Genomic DNA, 20,837 nt, shown 5'->3' on the forward strand with positions numbered 1-20,837 from the left:
TCAAATTCATTTTGCAAAAGATAAAAACTTATTGAACGTTCATCGTTTTTAGTCAAGGATAATAGTCATCGTCCCTAAGGACCTACTGTCATGTGTACGTGTACACTGATTGGGTCCATGAGAGAGTATTAAATATCATATAAAACATAATTTACTTTATTTTATATACCATTGTATGTTATAATGAAGTTTACATATATACAAGTAGTCCACAAATGGCAACAGAATCCACAAAAAGAAGAAAACTCAGCTATACAAAAAGGGAATTGACTATGAGGAACCGGTGGTCACATGTTCGAGTAATGGAAACAGCCTCTCTGCAGAGCAGGGGTAAGGCTGCGTACAACTAGTCTTCCCCAGACCCTCTCACTTCAAATGGGCGTGACATTTGTTTTACGCCCACTTTATAATGGGCTCTGTTTGGGGGCCTATAGTTGGGCCGTAGTACAGATGAGACCCTGCGAATATAATGGTGAAAAAAAGGTTTCAAAAACCTTCTTTTTGAATGAAGTTAGTTCGTATATTCATGAAAGAACCAAATCAATAGTCCCAAAACTGAGTCGATCCACACACGCACTTTGATGGCACGTAGAGAGGGCTGTGAACAAAAGAAAACAATCATGGCTACACTGGAGTGAGTAGGCCTAACAAGTGGTGTCAATGGACCCATATACGGTCGGACGGATCCTCACGATTCAATCTGATTAGAATGAATGCGGGCACTATTTCAAATTTGACGGATCCTTTTGGATCATATTTCAAGATCCATTTAGAATAAACAATTTCATATCTATATTCAGAACCCATGAACATATCTGAAAATTTGATTAGTAGCCGGCGAATTACAAAAAAAATCCTTATATTTTTTGTATGGTTTGGTATAAATTATAATGTTACTTTAGTTATTTTTATAATGTATTTACAGAGGGAGATGATCTTTTCGCCCCTGTGGGATAATACACCCCGCTTTTAACATGATTTGACGTCAAAAAGCATATTATCCTACAAGGGGGGCGGAAAAATGAACTCCCATCCCATTTATAAATTATAAAGATATTTTAGTGACTTTTTCTAACAAGGGATTTGCTAGCGTCCATTGCAGAAGGCATTTCGCGGATGGTCTGTTGCATCTAACAACAGCCATCTCGTGAATGAAGACAAAATCTGCTGAAAAGTGAGCCTCTGTGGCTGGTGTCAGATGCAATAGACCATTTGCGAAATGACTTCTGCAATTGATGCTAGCAAATCCCTTTTAACAAATATGTAAATATTCAGCAGTTGAAGGAAAAAAAAAAAATTATTCTATTGTTGGATCATGAATGCTCCAAATCAGATTATAGTTGGATTTGAATACTTGAGGGTAGAATTTGAGGAATTATCTCATAAGGATTCGATCCCCGTGGTCGGTCCAAACTGAATCCTGTCCGTTGAAACCCCGTGGCCTAACATTTATCTACACATCCATATATTTGAAGAAGATTAAATGAATACGCAACGAAAAATAGAGAGTGGGCCAAAATTGGCCATGGCCATGTGCATCTAAGATAAGGCTGCAAGATTGCCCGCCCCTAAAATATCGTACAAGAAAAAGGAAAAGAGAAAATTAGAAGGCGAAAAACGGACAAAATAACCTTGTAAAAGCTTGGGAAGAAGAACAGACAAAACAAAAATAAAAATAAAATGTGAAATAAAAATTAAAAAAGGGAAATGATTTCAGCCCTCAAGTGTATTGAAAAACATGGGCTTCACTTGTCTGTTGTGCAGTATTTAAAGGGATGTCAGAGGATACTACTGTTCTCAAAAGGCTCTATACAAGACAAACAAGTGAGCGCATGTATATCAAAATATTGGAGCGCTGAAATCATTTCCTATTAAAAAAAAAAATGAATACTATGGCAGCTTTGTTAGTTTCGCAAGTTGCTTAGTGCTTAGCGAATTTGTACTTCTTTTTTTTTTCTGTAGCGAGGAAAGCACATTATTCTTCAAGGTGATAAAAGTAAACAGAGAGTTGGTAGATTTCTTTTTAAAAAGAAGAAACTAGAGAGGGCCCATCATCAGTCTGGTTAATTTAAAAGGAAAAAAGGATAGAAAGAAAGAAAGAAAGAAAGAAAGAAAGAGAGAGGACAGTAGGCAAGAGACGTTGAGAGGCCACCGATGAGGGGGCCCACACCTGTCGTAGACAAGTTGTTCTCTTCCATGTGGGTTTGTGACTATTTGCTATTGGTCCACCCACTTATTCCCCCTTTTAAACTGTTCCGGGTTTTATAACATTTCGATTTCGTTGTCAACCGAAACCGAAATTGAAATTTCAAACCATGTATATGATAATGGGGCCTTGCACAATGGGAAAATAGATGCATGCGGGGGCAATTTTCCAGCCTTATCTTTGGGTGCACATGCAAAACCGCCAGTGTGGGCCCACTCCACCTCTGTTTCTCGTGTAAGGTCCACTCGATTCCTTCCTAATTTGAAAGCGTCACCTCGATTCACGCAATATGTTTGGCTGTTTTATTCTTTTGGCCATACCTCATTTCATCTTCAATTTAAACTACTGTTCCCTTCGGTCCAGGCAGGTTTCACATTGGATCCAAGAACGTCTTGGCCTGATCAATTCCTTTTAATAAAATTCTACCATCCAATCAATTTATTTTACCCTTTTACTTTGAAAGGGGCTACCATTTCTTATAATGGCACTAATCACTATGTTTTACAATTTGTGATCGGCTACTCAGAGCTTTTTAGAATTGTAATAATAGCCTTTGATAGCAGGTTAAAGCGTGTAAAATGAAGAGAGTAATGCAGTTATCAAAATATAGTAGCTCAAAGGCTATTGAAATTCCCAAAAAAGGCTACCATGTTTACATTTGCACTGATAGTGGCACTACCATGTTTTTTATAAGGGGCCGAACTCAGTTGGTTTCTATTTTATTGACGGTGCCAATATCAGTGCCCATTGTAAATCTCTAATATCCACGCTTACGTACATGATATCATGAACGATTAAAGTAAATGAGTAGAGTAATTTAGTGAGAGAAAATTTTCCATAGCGAGAATAAAGTAATCAGAAGAAAGGTAGAAGATCACAAATTCACAATCACGTGGGCTCTCGATTATTTACATTTCTTAAAATCTGAAAAAAATAAAGACACAGTCATCATCTCAGGCTCCTAAATAAAACTCTCCACCAAGCTTCATCTTCTCCTCACACCCACTCCACAAAGTTCTCCACCAAAATGACCCACACTCCAGAAATCCTCACCGGAATCCCAGATTCCGGCAACCGCATTTCGACCTTCGCTAGGAAGAACAAAAAACTCTTCCTATTCCTCTCTTCCTTCCTTCTCGTTGCCGCCCTCGTCGGCATTGTCTGCGACATTGCCTCCTCCCGCAAAAACCCCGGCGAGCAATTGAATCCCGCCTCTCATGCCCTCATCCGATCTTCATGCACCAATACCCGATTCCCAGACCTCTGCTACTCTTCGCTAGCCGCCGTTCCCAGCGTCGGCAACAGTCTCATTAGCTTAAAAGACGTCATCACAGCTTCGATCAACCTCACAACAATAGCGGTCGAGCATGTCTTCTTCAAAATAGGGAAGCTAATCTCTACTCGGAGACTCACCGGCCGGGAAAAAACAGCCCTCCACGACTGTTTAGAGAACATTGACGAAACCCTCGACGAACTCCACAAGACCTCCGATGACCTTAAGATGTATCCTCTCAAGAAAACCCTAGTTCAACACGCAGACGATCTCAAGATTCTTCTGAGTGCGGCCATGACCAACCAGGAGTCTTGTCTCGATGGGTTCTCGCACGATGGCGCCGATAAGAAAGTTCGAACAGTTCTTGAGAAATCTCTAGTTCATGTCGTTCACATGTGTAGTAATGCCCTCGCCATGATTTGTAACATGACCAACAGGGACATAGCTAACGACCGATCTGATCGTCGGCTCCAAGATAATGATGAGAGCGAGGGGTTCCCGTCGTGGCTGTCAGCCGGAGACAGGAGACTTTTGCAGTCTTCGACTGTAACGCCGAATGTGGTGGTGGCCGCTGACGGGAGTGGGAACTATAAGACGGTGTCGGCAGCGGTTGCAGCGGCACCGGAGAAAAGTAGCAACAGATACGTGATTAGGATTAAAGCTGGTGTGTACAGGGAGAATGTTGAAGTGCCAAAGAAGAAAACAAATATAATGTTTATGGGCGATGGGAGGAAGACCACTATTATTACCGCCAGTAAGAACGTTGTGGATGGAAGCACCACTTTCAATTCGGCTACAGTTGGTAAGTGTTTCTTTCTCTATCTCTTCCCCTTATTTTCTCCATTGGTGTTCAATTTCTTTTATTTTAACACCGTATTTCCACCTTGTCAAAGTTTTACGCGTTTCCAAACTATTCATTTGTTGTGGATCAAGGTAAATTGACTGAGCCCCAAAACTCATCTTAATGGGATGATCCTAATCCTTCCATCATTGAGGAACAGTAGATGAGTAGAGAGTAACATGTAGAAACATCTTTCGATTGTAGGGATGGTATCATGCTAGGCAGATTAATTTTAGGAAAATTATATATTTGCCCGCTTTTCTTCCTCTGGACACCCGTTGTGCTGTAAAAGGAGAGTAGCTAAAAATATACAAGAGGGAGGGTGGCCCAGAGAAGAGAAGGGTTGAATATATCACTTCCCTAATTTTATGAGGCGCAACAATTAAATGGTTTGGATCTTTTAACAAATTGAGAGCCACTTCTAGCGTAGTGATAAATGGACTCCCAAATATCTTCTTAAATCGGCTTGTTTTCTAGCTGCACGAAAAAAAGAAAAGAAAAAAAAGGAAAAGAATAGAAGTGAAAAGCCGGAAAAGAAACTGTGAGAAAATTCTTTTTTCTCATTGTTCACTTGGCCAAGAAAGGAAAAGAAAGTATGCAGAGTGGTTTTCTCAGTAGAATGAATTTTCTCATCCTTCTGGTGAGATAATTTAGAGGGACAGTACAAGAAATTTGGTTTTCCAAGTAATTTATATTTTTCACGCGTGTAAATCTGCTTTTCCAAGAAAACGTGTGAATGGCGAAAAATGTCCAGTCATGTCCAATCACGAGGAAATTTGGCCTGCTTTCTTCTTCCTCCCTTTGGAAAGTGAAATGATATCTGAGCCTCCACTTTAGCCCTTTAAATACTACACGACAAACAAGTGGAGCCCTTATCTGTGGAAACACGAAACACCTTGTCGCATATATCATTTCCCTTTAAAAATTCTTGGATAAAGGTGCCTTTCTTGACGTTTCTTTATACTTGGGTAGGGCTAAGTTTTCTGTGGGAGTTCTAAAATAATAATAGTGATAGGGATAAAGGAATAAAGAAAGAGGGCTCGAATCCTCACGAGAAACACCCAAACAATGGTGAGTTGACGTTTCAGGTTCGATCCCAGCTAACCGAAAAAAAAAAAAAAAAAAAGAGGTGAAAAGCCTCAGTAATGCAGTACCAATTTGAAAATCTCGTCATATTAGCACTATCATGTTTTGATATTTCGCCAAAACTCACCTTGTCGTTTCACGTTTTTCGGGAATGTAATTTTTTTTTTACAGCTAGTTAATAAATAATAAAAAAAGAAGGTGAGTTAGGCCCATCATCAAAAGATGGTACTGCCACTATCAGTAGCCATTTTAAAATGCTTGTCCACGAATATAATCAAGGGTTTTTTGCTAACGGGGGTAGCCAGTCAATTCGGTGGGAGCCAACGACTGCTACCAAAGTCTTAGCATCGAGTGCTTAATGATATTTATCACTCCCCTTTTTACTTTTTACTGGCTGAATTTGGAGTTTTTTACTTTTATTATTAAGAAAATGATATTTCCACCCCCTTTTCCTGGGTTTCGACCCCTTTTTTGTTTGTTCGTCTTCTCTTAGAAGCGTTCGTTCTTGCTCGTCTTTTCCTACAAAGTTTTGATAACTTGAAACTCGTGGGCCCGTACTGACTGGCAATGAGCACGGTGGTCGGTGGTTGCCTCCAGCTATGTATAGTCCAATGCTTAAGCGTCGCGTCCTAGTATTGGGACGCGTGTACATTTCAGTAAGAGGTCCCTATCTTGAACGGATCCTTGAATGGTCCACCTTACAGGGCCCAACTTTCCACTTATCAATGTGTCAAAGTCCAAATTTGCTACCCAATCCTAATTATCTCATATTTTGATATTGAGACGAACTCACCTTGTCTTAGTTTTTTGAGAAAAGATGAGTTCCGACTTAATATATCGTAGTTAGTTTGGCTCCCCAAACACGAGAATTTATATGATGTTCGGCGGTATAAACCTGTATTTTTCAAAAAGAAAGGTAGGGCCTACCTACATCATAAACAGTCCATCTGTTGTGCCTAAAAATCATTCCATAAGATGATCGTAACCCTACGATCTATTGAAGTTTCCATAATAGATCGGAGGAGGGTTAGGATCATCATATGAAAATGATTAAGGTTGTGGCCCAACAGATGGACGGTTTCGATCATCTTATGATGTGGGACTTACTGTACTTTTCTAAAATACCTTTTTATACAGCCATTCATCATATAAAATCACAACCAAACTATTCCCAAAATCCGAACTTGGTTACTAGGTTAGTAAATAATCATAGTGGGTTTGAATTTTTGATGCAGCCGCGGTTTGGGAGGTGTTCCTAATATGGGGTGGCGTGTAATTGTCAGTAAGAAGTCCCTATCTTGAACGGGTCCTTAGGCCCAAATTTCCACTTTTCCATATGCCAAACTCCACACTTGCTAGCCGATCCTAATTATCTCATATTTTGATAACGAAACGAACTTACCTTGTCTTATATGTGATAAGAAAAAGGTGACTTCCAAATTGTTCGATTGTTTGGCTCACCAAACTATTCCCAAATCCCAACTTTTGTTACGGGAAATGATATCAGCGCCACCATGTTTTGATAATGATGCGGGAAGCATCCTAACATTTAGGAATAATATCACAGTTATCAAAAAGCTCTTATCTTTAGATACTAAACGATAAGATGGGTCGCACATCTTTATCAAAGCAGGGTATATCTCAAATCATTTCCCTTTGTTACTATGTGAATAATGATGCTAGGTTTGATTTTCTGATGCAGCCGCGGTTGGGGAGGGGTTCATAGCCCGTGACCTAACTTTCCAAAACACAGCTGGGCCATCCAAGCACCAGGCCGTGGCCCTCCGGGTGGGGTCAGACCTCTCAGCCTTCTATCGATGCGATATGCTCGCCTACCAGGACACTCTCTACGTACACTCCCTCCGTCAATTCTACCGGGACTGCCTAATCGCCGGCACCGTCGATTTCATCTTCGGCAATGCAGCTGCCGTCTTCCAAGAATGTGACATCCATGCCCGCAAACCTGATTCCGGCCAAAAAAACATGCTCACCGCCCAAGGCCGAATTGATCCAAACCAAAACACCGGAATTGTCATTCAGAAGTGTAGAATTGGAGCAACATCTGATCTAGAGCCTGTCAAGAGCTCTTTCCCTACGTATCTCGGTCGTCCATGGAAGGAGTACTCTAGGACAGTTTATATGCAATCTACTATTAGTGATGTTATTAGGCCTGAAGGTTGGTTTCCTTGGGATGGGAATTTCGCTCTAAATACTTTGTTTTATGCAGAGCATCAGAATACTGGAGCAGGGTCTGGAACTGCGAATAGGGTGAACTGGAAGGGATATAAGGTTCTCACAAGCGCTTCTGAGGCACTGCCATTTACGGTCGGAAGCTTTATTGGAGGTAGTAATTGGTTGGGTTCAACTGGGTTCCCTTTCTCTCTTGGTCTATAGTTATCTGTATTTTATTTATTGGGTGTCTTGATTTCTTGCTTGTGTCTGTGTGTGTGAGGTTGTCTTGGGTACATGCATTGGCTATGTTCTTGAGGGATCGATACAGAGCTTTTTTGTCTATTTCTTGTAATAGAGCTTTAGTTCCCAATATTGCTTTTATCCTCTTTTCTTTCTTGGGTAAAAATAGTGGATGTTTCTATTGTCATTGATTTATAATCTTATGTTTTTTAAGGGATTTGCAGAAGGCATTTCTTGTAATAGAGCATTTCTACACCTTTCGTTTTGGGCATTTTGCCAGGTAAATTACATAAAAAAGCTCAAATGGTCTGATGGTGGTAGGACGAGCCAAAACACAATTTTACCCATCTTATTGGTTTCACACAACACCAATTGATTTGGTGATTGCCATCGCCCTCCTCCCGTAGAAGAAGTAAAAGAAGAAATGGAGGCGAGGAAGAATGAGCAAACAATTGGGAAAAATAATCAGCTTAAAAATGGAAAATCTTAAAATAAAAAAAATAAAAACAAAATTGAATCGAAAAAATTAGTGTTGAATCGGCTAAATTTAGGTTAAATCGAATTTTTTTGGCTTAAATAAAAACGTTGAGTTGAATATGTAAAAATCAGGTTGAATTGCTAAAACACAGATTTTGATCGATTTAACTCAATTTCTTTTTTACGATTCAACTCAACTTTTCCACGAGCCAACCTGGTTTTTTATGAATTCAAAATCAAGCTTCGAAGGACCGTTAAAGCGGTTGAGTGAGTGATATTCCAATGAAATTTATTAGATGCTTATGCATAGTTTTCAAAATATTTAGTGGGACCCAAATTGTACGAAGATCCAAATCCATTCATTTAGATTGTCCCAAACTAAACAGGTTGTGCTCCAACAGTGCCTCTGCCTTTTGCAATTCAGAGTTTTCTGAACATTTGATCTCTTTGTCAAGTAGATTCGTAATGTTGTAGAAAGCAAGGGTTCAATTATCCTTTCCAAGTTTAAGAGCAAATATATTATAACAATATAGAATGCTGATAAGAAATTTCATATAACACAGGATATTATTACACGAATGTTCCTAAGGAATTTCTTATAAAACCCCCATTATTAGGGGTGGTAAAATTGGCCGAACTGAGCCGGAACCGAGCCAAAAAATCGATTTCGGTTCGGGGATCAAACCGAACTGAAACCGAATATTTCCAATGATTATGAGTAAGGGGTGGCAAAATTGGCTGAACCGAATCGAACCGAAAATTCGGTTTCGGTTTGGTAAAACCAAACAGATTCAAATTTTGGTTTGGTTCAGTTTGAGGGTCAAACCGAACCGAAACCGAACCATTGCCACCCCTACCCATTATCTTCTTTTTTATTTTGAATGGCAAAGAATTGAATGAAAAGGGAAAAAGATCCTCCTTATCTTCAATTATTCATTCATGTCGTAAAGGCATGAAAGATCCTCCTTGAAACTAAGATTGCGTTATCGAAACCTTAAGCATATGATTTAACAATTAAACTCGAGAAGAGAGATTCGGCATAAATACCTCTATCCAAGTCTTTTGATCCATTGACAAAGATGATTTCTTGATATGGAATGATTCCGAATGTCTGCAAAACAAAGAATGATTTGGGGCGGTCTTCTACTCTCTACACACTTCATTATGTGTATTCCAATGAGGAGAAAGTAACATAACTTATGTATGTGAGAGCAGGGACCAATCCCGTATTTATAATAATTTGAAGACAAACCCTAAAGTCTGCCCGTTATGAATTTTGGTTCTTCGAATAAGCCCATTAACCTTATCGGGCTTACATCAAACCCACACATACTGATAACCGGTTCCCAACTTCCCATACCCTTTCCGACATGAAAATATGTGGCTAAGCTGTTCTCGGGGCAAAACCTTATTCACCAACTGTTTATGAGCCGATTTGGATTACTCTTAGCGATAATAAAACATTTTCTAAAATTCTGTTTTTACAAAAGGCAAAACATGTGCTATTCAAGCCCATAAAAAGTCTTACATCAATTGCTTATAGTCTGGGGTGCAATGTTGGTGGGGTTGGGTAAGCTTCTATTAAAAAATGAAACCGTGTTGGCCTGAAACCGACCAAATTTCAAGCCAGATAACAACTCAACTCAAATTTTCTAAGTAATCCACCTTGAATTGCACCCCTTACTCATTTCTGTTATCGTTTTCTATTTAAGTAGTCAAAATGACCGCTGTTTTCCACTTAGATGATTTAATTTAAAATTAAATGAAACATAGTCAATCAAATGGAATTGCTTTTTAACTACTTTCCATAGTAAAATTCTTGTTAGTATGGGAGAAAGCATGCAATCACTCTCGACCACTTCACTATATGAACGCCTATGACCCCTTTAAGAGAGAGAGAAAGGAGACTCTGACCCTAAAATTTAGGAGAAAATGAGACGTGTACGTACCTGCATTGGAGTTAAGGATGCAAGTGAGCGAGCCAATCCCTGGGCTGAAATTATCTGCAGTTGAATAATTCATTTGTTCATGTAGGATTTTAACCTGCATCCCTATAATCTGGCAAATGTTACGTTGTTAACACTTACTACTGTAAGGTTTCAAATAACCTGGCATTCACATCAGGAATTACACTAAACAAAAAGTTTGACCAGCTACAATGGTTATGGCAATGAGATATCAGTAAGAAACTAGTATTTAATGTTTTGTTTGGTAGCCATTGGCATCATTTTGTACCTAAGACATCTCTGTTTGGTTGCGGGGTTTTTTTGGTCCCTGGGATTTATGTGGGAGAAAAAAAATCCAAGGAGATTGGTGGGGAAAAAAAGAAGTCCAAGAAGTATCTCGGTAAAATAAAAATCCCATGTTTGGTTGACCGGACTACGGTGGGAAAAAAAAAAAAAACTTTGTTTGGTTGCTTGAAATGTTGGTAAGAAAAAAAAATTCTTCTCAAGCTTATTTTTGGTTCCTGAGATTATTTTGGGATGGGATGAAAAGGCAATCATTACAAGAGTGGGATTAAAAAAATTCACCACACAAGCAATCATTACAAGAGTGGTATTAAAAAAATTCTAGTGCTAAAAGGCAACCAAACATGGGATGGGACCAAAATTTTACTAAAACTCCCTAGGACAACCAAACGGAGTCCAAAGAAAGAACCCTGTGATTCAAAAAATAATGACACATGATAGCACAACCACATACATTAGGAGACCTCGGATATTTTAAATGAATAAGACAAAATCTGCTGAAAAGTGAGCCTACGGGGCTGTTCTCTTATGCAAAAGTCAGCAGCCAAATTCCTTTGAGCAAAATTCCCTAGCAAATTCCTATAAAATACAAGATTTTATATGCTTTGTGCCGGTGATTTCTAGTATTTTCCAAAAGTACTGTAGGGCAGTAGGGCCCACTTCATAGGATTATCCAAAGAGTTCAAAACATTACGCAGCGTAAATAGGCTGCTTTACTCCTTAAATCAAACACATAGTATGACCCTCACCCTAGATTTATTTCTATAATGTTGAGATCATCGTTAGGGAAACATATACTCCCTAGTCCTACACTCCTACCCACCCCGAAGAAAATAGAAAAAAGAAAAGCTCCTCATACAATACTAAAAATCCAAGGACAAAAGTCAAACGTAAGTGGGGTGGGATTGTACATAGGGCTCCAACTCGGGCCGGGTTTTACCCGGCCCGCATCGACCCGACCCGACCCGAAAATAGCCTGGGTTGGTTTAGGTTTTATGGGTTTCGGGTCGAGCTGGGTTGAGCATTCAAAAGCCCGCATGAATCTCGGGTCGAGCCGGGTTTGAAGGGGCCCGGCCCGACCCGACCCGAGTTACATAAGTTATAGTATGTACATTTTTTTCTATTGTTAGTTAAAAGTTAAAAGTTAAAACCCACGCACCCACTGTTATTGCGTGTGAGTGTAATTTCTGCTTCTATGAGTTGAGTTGATTCAAGTGTTTGATTCAGCATTGTTTGATTGTAATTACAACATTGTTTGATTACAGCATTGTTTGATTCAAGTGTAATGTGAGTGTAATTACATCATTGTTTGATTCAAGTGTAATGTGAGTGTAATTTTTGCTTCTATGAGTTGAGTTGCCTTGCCAAACAAGAATTTTCCTTAAAAAATTGCGTCAACGTGAAAAAACCCGTCCCGACCCGACTCGACCCGAGATTTATCATGGGTAGGGCCGGGTTTGGGAATCGTGGGTTTTCTGAAAAAAAACCAGACCCGACCCGACCTGAGATATTTCTCGGGTAGGGTTGGGTTCTCCAAAACCCGACCCGCCCGACCCGAGTTGCAGCCCTAATTGTACATCACATTGATTTATTTGGGATAAATTTTCTCACCGACATTAATCGATTAGAACTTTCACATCTCAGGAAGGAATTGATTAGAACTTTCAAGGCTTTCAGAATATGCCCATCAAAGATTTTTAATGTGTATCCTTCATTGATTTGATAATTTGCAATGATAAATTCGCACCCTCTGTAGGATGCTTCGCACCCCTCTTAGCGTGAATTCTAGCAGAATTTAACGCTAATTGATGTGTACAAGTGGTGCGAATTTATCATCCCCCTTTGATATTGGGGAGCAAAAAGTCGCTTTCATTAATAAGGGTATACTCGTGAGCCTAAAGAGAAGAGTCAGAAACACAGCTGGAGAGGAGCAGTACAGAGTATAGATCCACTACAGACATCTTGATCGTCAGAGCTTTCATACGTTGCTCCATGTGATTGAATAAAACAAACTCTCTACGTACTCTATCTCTCCAAAGAAAAAGCTTAGATTATTCCTTATTCTTTTCATCTGGGCGACAAAAACTAATTAATGAATATGTTAAGGAATGACACATGTATTGCACATTGCAGCATACACAGTCATACACCTTCATTGATCTCATCAAAGAGGGCCCACCTCTAGGCAACCTATACAGTTAATTACATACGGTTGAGCCTTGTTATATGATGTCAACCCCTAGGGGTATTTCCGTCGTCTAAAAATATCTCTTCTCACATGATCATCTTCCATCTAATCCCACGCGCTTTCTCCTCTCTATATTATGCTCCTTTCAGTCTTCCTTTCCAATCCAATCCAACAAGCAAGACCAATTAAAAAAGAAAAGAAACCATAAAATTAAACTTCGCAATGCCTTTAACTATCTTCTTCCTTCTCTTCCTCTCCCTCCTCTTCCTTCAAACGGCCCCGTCAATCGCCGTCACCTCACTGTCACCGTCCGCCACCCTTTCCACCGCATGCAAATCGTCACTCTACCCTAAACTCTGTCGTTCAGTTCTCTCGGCGTTTCGTTACTCGTCAGACCCCTACAACTATGGTCGCTTTTCCGTCAAGCAGTCCCTCAAACACGCTCAGAAATCGGCTCTCATTCTCCACCGCTTTCTGACATATCATAACAATTCACCCTCCTTGAGCCACGTGGATGCCGGAGTGCTCACTGACTGCGGCCAGCTTTCAGAGCTCAACGCCGACTACCTTGCCACCATCTCAACCGAGCTCGGCTCACTCAGTTCACTGACAGTCGACCGGGTGGACCGAGTGCGGACGCTGCTCAGTGCCGTTGTCACCAACCAGCAGACCTGTTTAGACGGTATGGAAGCATCTAGAAGCAGTCTTTTGAAGGGGAAGCTCTTGGTTCCCATGTCAAACGCCACCCAGATTTACAGCGTCTCCTTAGGGTTGGTCTCTAACGCATTACCGTCTCGAAGAAAAGGAAGGGGAAGAAACTGGTTTCTAATGGCCAGGTCTACCAGTTTTCCGCCCTTCACTGAAGCCAGTAGAGGTAATGGATAACGTAGAATTCTAACATTTTAGGTTTGGACACTATTTAAAGTAGTTATTTACGATAATCCCACCACGAATCCGTGGATCATCAACCTCTTTCCATTTCCTGAAAAGTAACGAGCGTCAGGAGGCGGTTTTATCCTTTCTACAAATATTCGAGCTGTTTTGTGCATATCCTGTTGTGGCATTATCATAGTTTTCCACTCACTTGAGAGCACAACTTTCTCAAATCTACAACTAACCTTTTGATGGCGAGTGATAAGATTTCTTAATATGAGACACCAATTAGAGGCCAGATATGACGACCTCACATGACCTTGTAGTAATTCTATATTGTCTGTACTCATAATCTGGTGGGAATTTAGGTGTAGCATCTACAAATATCACTATCGTGTTTATGGTTGTCAGGTTGTTAATCGATCGTCCATGTCCCGGAGTCCCAAGGTGATATAGGACCTCAAGACCCAAATAATACTGTAGAGAAATGCCTGCATAGTGGGCACCACATTTGAGTGATCTGAACCGTTGACTTGATAGTCCATCTCTAGATCTTTCGTAGTTCCAAGATCACAGCCATTGTTGCATGTTAGAGTTGTGTGATTGGCGTGATCTGTGGGCCATAAGAAATCCAATTAAAGCAAGGCATATCAGATGGATTGTCCGGATCAAAAGGGGGAATCATATGTTCACTAATGGTCGTGTCTCATTATATTGTAATGAGGTCGCACCACACACAAGCAGTCCTCCGAAATGATACAAAGTAGGGAAAATGCTAGCGTCACTTGCACAAAGTGAGAAACAGCACTTTTGACCTCATTGGAGACAAAAGTAGGGCCGATGCAGGACCACAGAACTCCTATAACAAGATTCAGTCCCAACATTTGGACCGATTCAGAGGAAATGAGATGGCAATTTTCATTTATTACTGGCTGTAGGATATAATATGATAAATGGACACCACCACATGTAAGCTTCAGGGCCTACTAAAAGTTCCTAGGAAAAATTGTCAATGGGGGACATCAAAATACGAGAATTGCGAACAGGGGACACACTTTTGAAAAATTGTTAAAGGGGGTTGATAACCCTCTTTTTGAGAGTTTGATAACTCCATGTAGAGGGTTATAACCCCCTTTTAGAGACTTGATAACCCCCATATCGTCCCTCTCTAACAAATTTTCAAAAGTGTGTCCCCGGTTGGCAATTTTTTCAAGTTCATATACAATTGGTCTCCTTTCTAATTTCTTGGAGGAATGCTAGGTGCAGACACAAGTGTGCATGTGCAGATCTCGCGTTTGCCGCTAGCATTCATCTTCTTAATATAGACTAGGTGCAAACAATAATTAATTGTGTAAATTAATTTGTAATTAGAACCAACAATATTGCAGGAGCCTTTCCAAAGGGTGGACGGAATCTGATCGAAGTGGGCGGTAAAGGGGTTTTAGTGAGCAACACGGTGACTGTTGCCACGGGGTTTTAGTGAGCAATTTCACAAGTATAGGAGATGCAGTTGCATTTGCCCCAAATAATTCTATGATCGAAGGTGGATATTTCATCATATATGTGAAAGGAGGAGTCTATGAAGAGTACGTTCGGATTTCGAAAAATAAGAAGAATTTGATGTTGATTGGAGATGGGATTAACGAAACAGTCATAACCGGAAATCGAAGCGTCATTGATGGCTGGACCACCTTCAACTCAGCAACCTTTGTCAGTTCTTTTCTCCTCCCAAAGACATTATACACAACGAAACTACTAATTTCTTATATGTTTTAATTTCTTTCCGAATACAGCTGTTGTTGGAGAGCGATTCATAGCCGTTAATATAACTTTCAAGAACACGGCGGGGCCAGAGAAACATCAGGCAGTGGCCGTGAGAAACAACGCGGACCTCTCAACTTTCTATCGTTGTAGCTTTGAAGGTTACCAAGATACTCTATACGCGCACTCTCTCAGACAGTTTTATAGAGAATGTGACATATATGGTACTGTAGATTTCATCTTTGGTAACGCGGCTTCTGTGTTCCAGAACTGCAATCTTTTCGCCAGAAAACCCATGCCCGGCCAGAAAAATGCCTTCACGGCTCAAGGACGATCTGACCCAAATCAAACCACTGGGATTTCTATCCATAATTGCACGGTTCAAGCTGCGCCAGACTTGGTAGAGGAATTGAATTCCACTAGAAACTATCTGGGTCGACCCTGGAAAGAGTACTCTCGGACTGTATACATGCAATCATTTATTGATAGCCTGATTGAGCCTGTTGGATGGTTGGAATGGAATGGGAGCTTCGGATTGAGTACCTTATACTACGGTGAGTTCGAAAATTATGGTCCAGGAGCCAACACAGCCAACAGAGTTCAATGGCCTGGTTATAGCTTGATGAATGCGTCACAAGCGTTGAATTTTACTGTTTATAATCTCACCATGGGAGATACTTGGTTACCTTCAACAACCATACCCTTTTCCGAGGGATTATTGTAGAGCAAGGTTTTAAATTATTTGTAAATGGTTCTAAAACTTCTTCAAAAACACGATCTAGAAAATTTTTGCTCTTAATGAGAGATGAACTATATTTTGGTGGCCAAGTGTTACAAATACAGTTGTAAGTGGACTATAAGGCCTGGGGCTTTTGGTGTATTAGTTAGGACATTTCATATAAGAGCGAGCACCCTGCTAGATTCTCTCTACTACTAGGACTAGTGAAAGCTCAGATCCCCCCCTCCTCCTAAATCCCTCCAAAGACTCTCTATCTCTGTCGCATCGAGGACTTCCTTAATGTTATCAGATGGACGGACGGCACACATCTCACCCCACCCCCCATAGAGGTTCGCCCCCCACCTGTAAAGGTTCGATGCGCACTTTGATGGGATCCAAGATAGGCTAGCAGGTGCCTTAGTTAAAGTCTAGCAAGGAATTGAAAGAGGTTAGCCAATAGAGAGACGGATCACCTAGCTCGGGCTGGGTCAACTAGGATAGCTTGGAGCTATTCGAACACCTTCCCCCTTAAGCACTATCTTCACAGCGTGCATTTTGTACATCCCATTTGTTCTCTTGTCCTTTGTAACCCCGACCCTCTCGGTTGGTTTCTTTATCTTTATTAATTAACAAAAGGATTTCTGTTAAAAAAAACCTTTAAAAATTCATGAGTATATCTTCTAATACAAATTATATCCTTTCTGATTTTGCTCACTAATAATCTCCCAACAGTTATGACACAAAGCTAACGAAATTCCTTTAAACCAAGAAGGAAAGTCTCCCAATCAAAACGAAAAGTTCTTTTAATACTACTAACTACTCTAGAGTCATGAGTGCAACAACCCGAACCCGGCGGGTTCAACCCGGGAAAAACTCCGGTTGGGTTGAGTTCAAGTCGGGTTCGGGTTGGGTCGGGTTGAACTCGGGTTGGGTAGGCTTCGGGTTGGCAAAAAGGGCTGCTCGGCTCGGGTCGGGTCGGGTTCGAGTTGAGTAAATGGTTGCTCGGGTTGGGTTTGCGTTAGCCTCACCCTGAACCCGACCAGCCCGAGTTGCACCCCTATCTATTGTTAGCAATTCTTTTAATACTATTAACTATCACGGAGCAAAATCCCAAGACTCACAATAATTTTCAATAATTGACTTAGGAAGAACCCAATGTCCACCAAATAGTCCAAAAATGAAGTGCCAGAAATCACAAATAAAACTAAAATGAAACAACAGGTAATGCGCCCCCCTGTGGATGTCCCTGTTTTTTTGGTATTTTATTTTAGACTCTCTATTTTTACACCAATTGTATTTGAGGGCTACCATCATCCTAAGGAGAATGTTTTTGGAGCCCAATGTATTTGTGGCGGTTAGCAACAAATGAACGGATAGATAAACATAATTGTTGGCGTAGTAGATACACATTTTTTGAGCCTCTCTACACGATAATTGTTCACATTGGCTCACCAGGCCACCACGGATATCAGACAATATAATTTTGAGCCATCAACCGCACAGATACACATAAAATGACGAGTACAAAGACCACAAATAGAGGGGCTAGGATCATACAATAAATTATATGGGGCATGCATGCGCAGCCCAAAAATACTGCTGAGCCCACATTATATGGGGGATCCAAACCGTTCATTTGTTGGGCAACTAACTTTGGATATGGTGCGCCCAGAAAATATTCTCCATAAGATGATATTAACCCTCCGATCCATGGGCATTTCAATATGATCTTAACCCTCAGATCCATGGGCATTTTAATGATGTGTTGTCCATTCTAAACATCCACAAATTGGAGGGTTAAGACCATCCTATGGAGAAGATTTTCTGGGAGCACCCAATCTACATTAGGGCCCAACAAATGAACGGTTTGGATCTCCCATATAATGTGGGCTCCGCTGTATTTTTTTGGCTTCACGCTAATGTACATTTGACATCCTATAAGGGCAAAAACTATCATTTTCAAAATTTTAACAGCAAAAAAGCAACTGGTTCATCTCACGGGAGATGATTTTTTCGCACCCTGGTAGGATTATCGCCTCCCTTTTGATGTCAAAAAGCGTTGAAGTCTTCCCACAATTCACATTAAAAGTGGGGCGCATAATCCTAAGGGGGACGAAAAAATCATCACCCGTATCTTAGGGATCTTTTAGGGGCGATGGTTTTTTCGGCCACTTAGGATAATGCGTCCCCCTGTTAACGTGATGGGGTTTTTGCAAATGAAGTCTTCTACTTTGTTTTTTTTTTTTTGCAAAAAGAGTCTTTTAGTTATTTTTAGGGACTATTTGGCATTTATTCTTGGTACCAGGGACTAATAGGCAAAAAACCCTTTAATTTTTTTACTCTTCCGCTGTCTTTTTTTGGCCACGTGCATTTAGAAACTCTTTAACAACTTGTTTTAAGTGGTGTATATATAAAAAAAAAATTGTCAAGAGAAATGATATTCCTATCTCATTTGTCAGTATTTTCCCAACATTCTGTTAGTTTTTTCTTAAAAATAACTTTGAAATGCAGCTGTTTGCTGAGAAAAGATTAAAAAAGAGTTAGAAACTCGGAAAAATGGTGTAGAAATAATTAATGTTTTCCTTTGTCACTCAACAGAAAGAAAAAGATTGCAAAACAATTGTTTGTGTAGTTGGGCACAAGGCACAGTCTAGGGAAATGCCTAACCTATATTAGATATGAGAAAACGGTTCCTACACCTATGTGTAGATAAGTTATCTACACACTAGCTTAAAATACAGTGGGGGCCACATTATTTGGGTGATCCAAACCATTCATTTTTAAGGCCCTCACATAGATAGTGTGTCCACAAAAAATCAGATCCATAGGATCATCCTAACCATTCGAACTGTGGAGGCAAAAAATGGACTAATTTGTGAAGGTTTAAAGACATCCATTTTACCTCCACAAATCGTAGGGTTGGGATGATCCTATGGATCTGATTTTGTGTAGACACCCTATCTATGTGAGGGCTTTAAAATGGATGGCTTGGATCACCCAAACAATGTGGGTCCCCACTGTATTTTAAGCTAGCGTGTAGAGAACTCTCTACACATATGTGTAGAAACCGTTTTCTCTAATATCCAAGGTTTAAAATTTTGGTTTCGGACCTTGAAATTTCGAAATTTAGATCGAAATCTGGTACCAAACCCGAAACTAATATTTTATTTAATATTAAATTTCGACGGAAAAAAAAAAGATTTTTTGGGTCAAATTTCACAAAAACCGAAATTTCGGTCGAAATAAATGACCGTTTCTGTTTTTACCCATTTGTGTCCGTCTCCACCGAAATCCGAAACGGTCGAAATTTAAAACCATGGATATATCATGTAATTGGACGAACGGTTTTCAGACCATCAGAATAGAAAGGTGTAAGAAGAGCATTTTCGTAAAATGCCATGGGAAAGGCAATGAAGGCCGGACGGTCATGAGTATTGTTCTATAAGATCGAATCTGATTTAAATAGAATTTGGAAATCGTCTTTTATCCGATCCGAAATGAATCCAAAATTTTGGGTCTATTGGATCTTCCATGATCCAAACAAAAACTCAAGATCTGTGTATTACTTTTATAGAATATTTATACAACATATTCTTCCATGATTACATCTCTATCATGGTATTACAATTTTAACAATAGAGAAAGAATTGAAATTTCAATGAGAAAATTAGGGAAGAGAATTATGGGTGTGAGTTGTCTCCTTAATAAGGAAACTATGAGAGGAATTAAGAGAGTAAATTAGGGAAGAGAATCAAGCACGTGAATGTGTTTGAATTATTTACTTAACTCCCAAGTGATTGATGAGCCTATTTAAACCCATTCGACTTGGTCACTCACTCCACCCAAAACGAGCAAGAAATTCATTCATCAAAATGGCAATATTATTCCAATGTCCCTTCCCCCTCGTGTTCTCAGCCTTCCTCATCTTTCCGGCCATAATTCCGGCAGCTCCAGCCCCCATTCCCGGCAGCAAAGACACTGAATTCATCCGCACAAGCTGCGCCACGACTCTCTATCCGGAAATCTGCTACTCCACCTTGGTGGGCCAAGCCAACTCCATACATCAGAACCCAGACATGTTGGCAGTAGCAGCCGTCTCCGTCGGCCTCAAGATCGCTCAACGCACCGCGACTTACTTCTCATCTCTCTCCCGTAACAGAGGAGGAGGCGACGTGAGAGCCTACGCAGCCCTGCACGATTGTGTGTACCTGTTTAACGACGCCATCGTTGCGATGAGCAGCTCTATAGCGGAGCTAAAGGCGGGCCAGCGTGGCCAGATAAGTAACGTGGAGACGTTGATGAGCGCTGCTCTGACGGACATTGGAACGTGTATGGACGGATTCGAGGAGGTGCGATCAGGCCCACTCAAGTCCTACGTGTCCAACCGGGCCACGTACATGAAGAAGGTGACGAGCATTGCACTTTCGTTTGTCACCAGCTTAGCCACCAATGTAGGGAGCAAAATTCACAACGGTTGATTGAGTGTTTAACGTTTAACCAGAATAGGGCATCTCTGGATTCAACGCTACCTAATATCAAAACGTATTCACAAGAATCCCTTAAATTTTCTTAATTAACAATTTTACCATTTTTGTGCATTAAATAGTTTTTAATAACCATTTCACCCTAGTTAAAGATAATGTAGGAATCCCTACAAACTCTCCAGCATTAAAGGCACCATTTCTCTCTTTCCCTTTCTTTTAAATTAGATTTTATAAGACAGTGATTAATCGATTTAAGATGTATGGGGGTC

General features: G+C 40.3%; 2 protein-coding genes and 1 pseudogene across 3 annotated transcripts; all 3 read left to right on the forward strand.

Annotated features, from left to right (window-relative positions):
• The first annotated feature begins 3,148 nt into the window (after positions 1 to 3,148).
• Positions 3,149 to 7,971, forward strand: LOC143881591 (pectinesterase-like). Its single transcript, XM_077384767.1, has 2 exons — positions 3,149 to 4,281; positions 7,109 to 7,971. The coding sequence occupies exons 1-2, from the start codon at positions 3,234 to 3,236 to the stop codon at positions 7,798 to 7,800; spliced, it is 1,740 nt and encodes a 579-aa protein (XP_077240882.1). The 5' UTR covers positions 3,149 to 3,233; the 3' UTR covers positions 7,801 to 7,971.
• Positions 7,972 to 12,869: 4,898 nt separating this feature from the next.
• On the forward strand, positions 12,870 to 16,187 carry LOC143880854 (pectinesterase-like; annotated as a pseudogene). Its single transcript, XR_013251800.1, has 3 exons — positions 12,870 to 13,606; positions 14,994 to 15,319; positions 15,399 to 16,187. The product of XR_013251800.1 is annotated as a pectinesterase-like (transcript).
• Positions 16,188 to 19,956: 3,769 nt separating this feature from the next.
• Positions 19,957 to 20,562, forward strand: LOC143881274 (21 kDa protein-like). The gene has a single exon (XM_077384260.1). The coding sequence runs from the start codon at positions 19,957 to 19,959 to the stop codon at positions 20,560 to 20,562; it is 606 nt and encodes a 201-aa protein (XP_077240375.1).
• The last annotated feature ends 275 nt before the right edge of the window (positions 20,563 to 20,837 follow it).

Source organism: Tasmannia lanceolata, unplaced genomic scaffold (assembly GCF_043159265.1).
Source record: "Tasmannia lanceolata isolate RefF3 unplaced genomic scaffold, GAP_Taslan_0.1 ptg000007l, whole genome shotgun sequence".
In the NCBI taxonomy this organism is placed as follows: domain Eukaryota; kingdom Viridiplantae; phylum Streptophyta; class Magnoliopsida; order Canellales; family Winteraceae; genus Tasmannia; species Tasmannia lanceolata.

What these genes read in the sequence shown, in the direction of transcription:
- LOC143881274 (XM_077384260.1), top strand. Translation starts at nt 19,957, where the DNA reads ATGGCAATATTATTCCAATGTCCCTTCCCCCTCGTGTTCTCAGCCTTC.
- LOC143881591 (XM_077384767.1), top strand. Translation starts at nt 3,234, where the DNA reads ATGACCCACACTCCAGAAATCCTCACCGGAATCCCAGATTCCGGCAAC. An exon ending in TTTCAATTCGGCTACAGTTG is followed by an intron (nt 4,282 to 7,108) that starts GTAAGTGTTTCT and finishes TTTCTGATGCAG; the next exon opens with CCGCGGTTGGGGAGGGGTTC.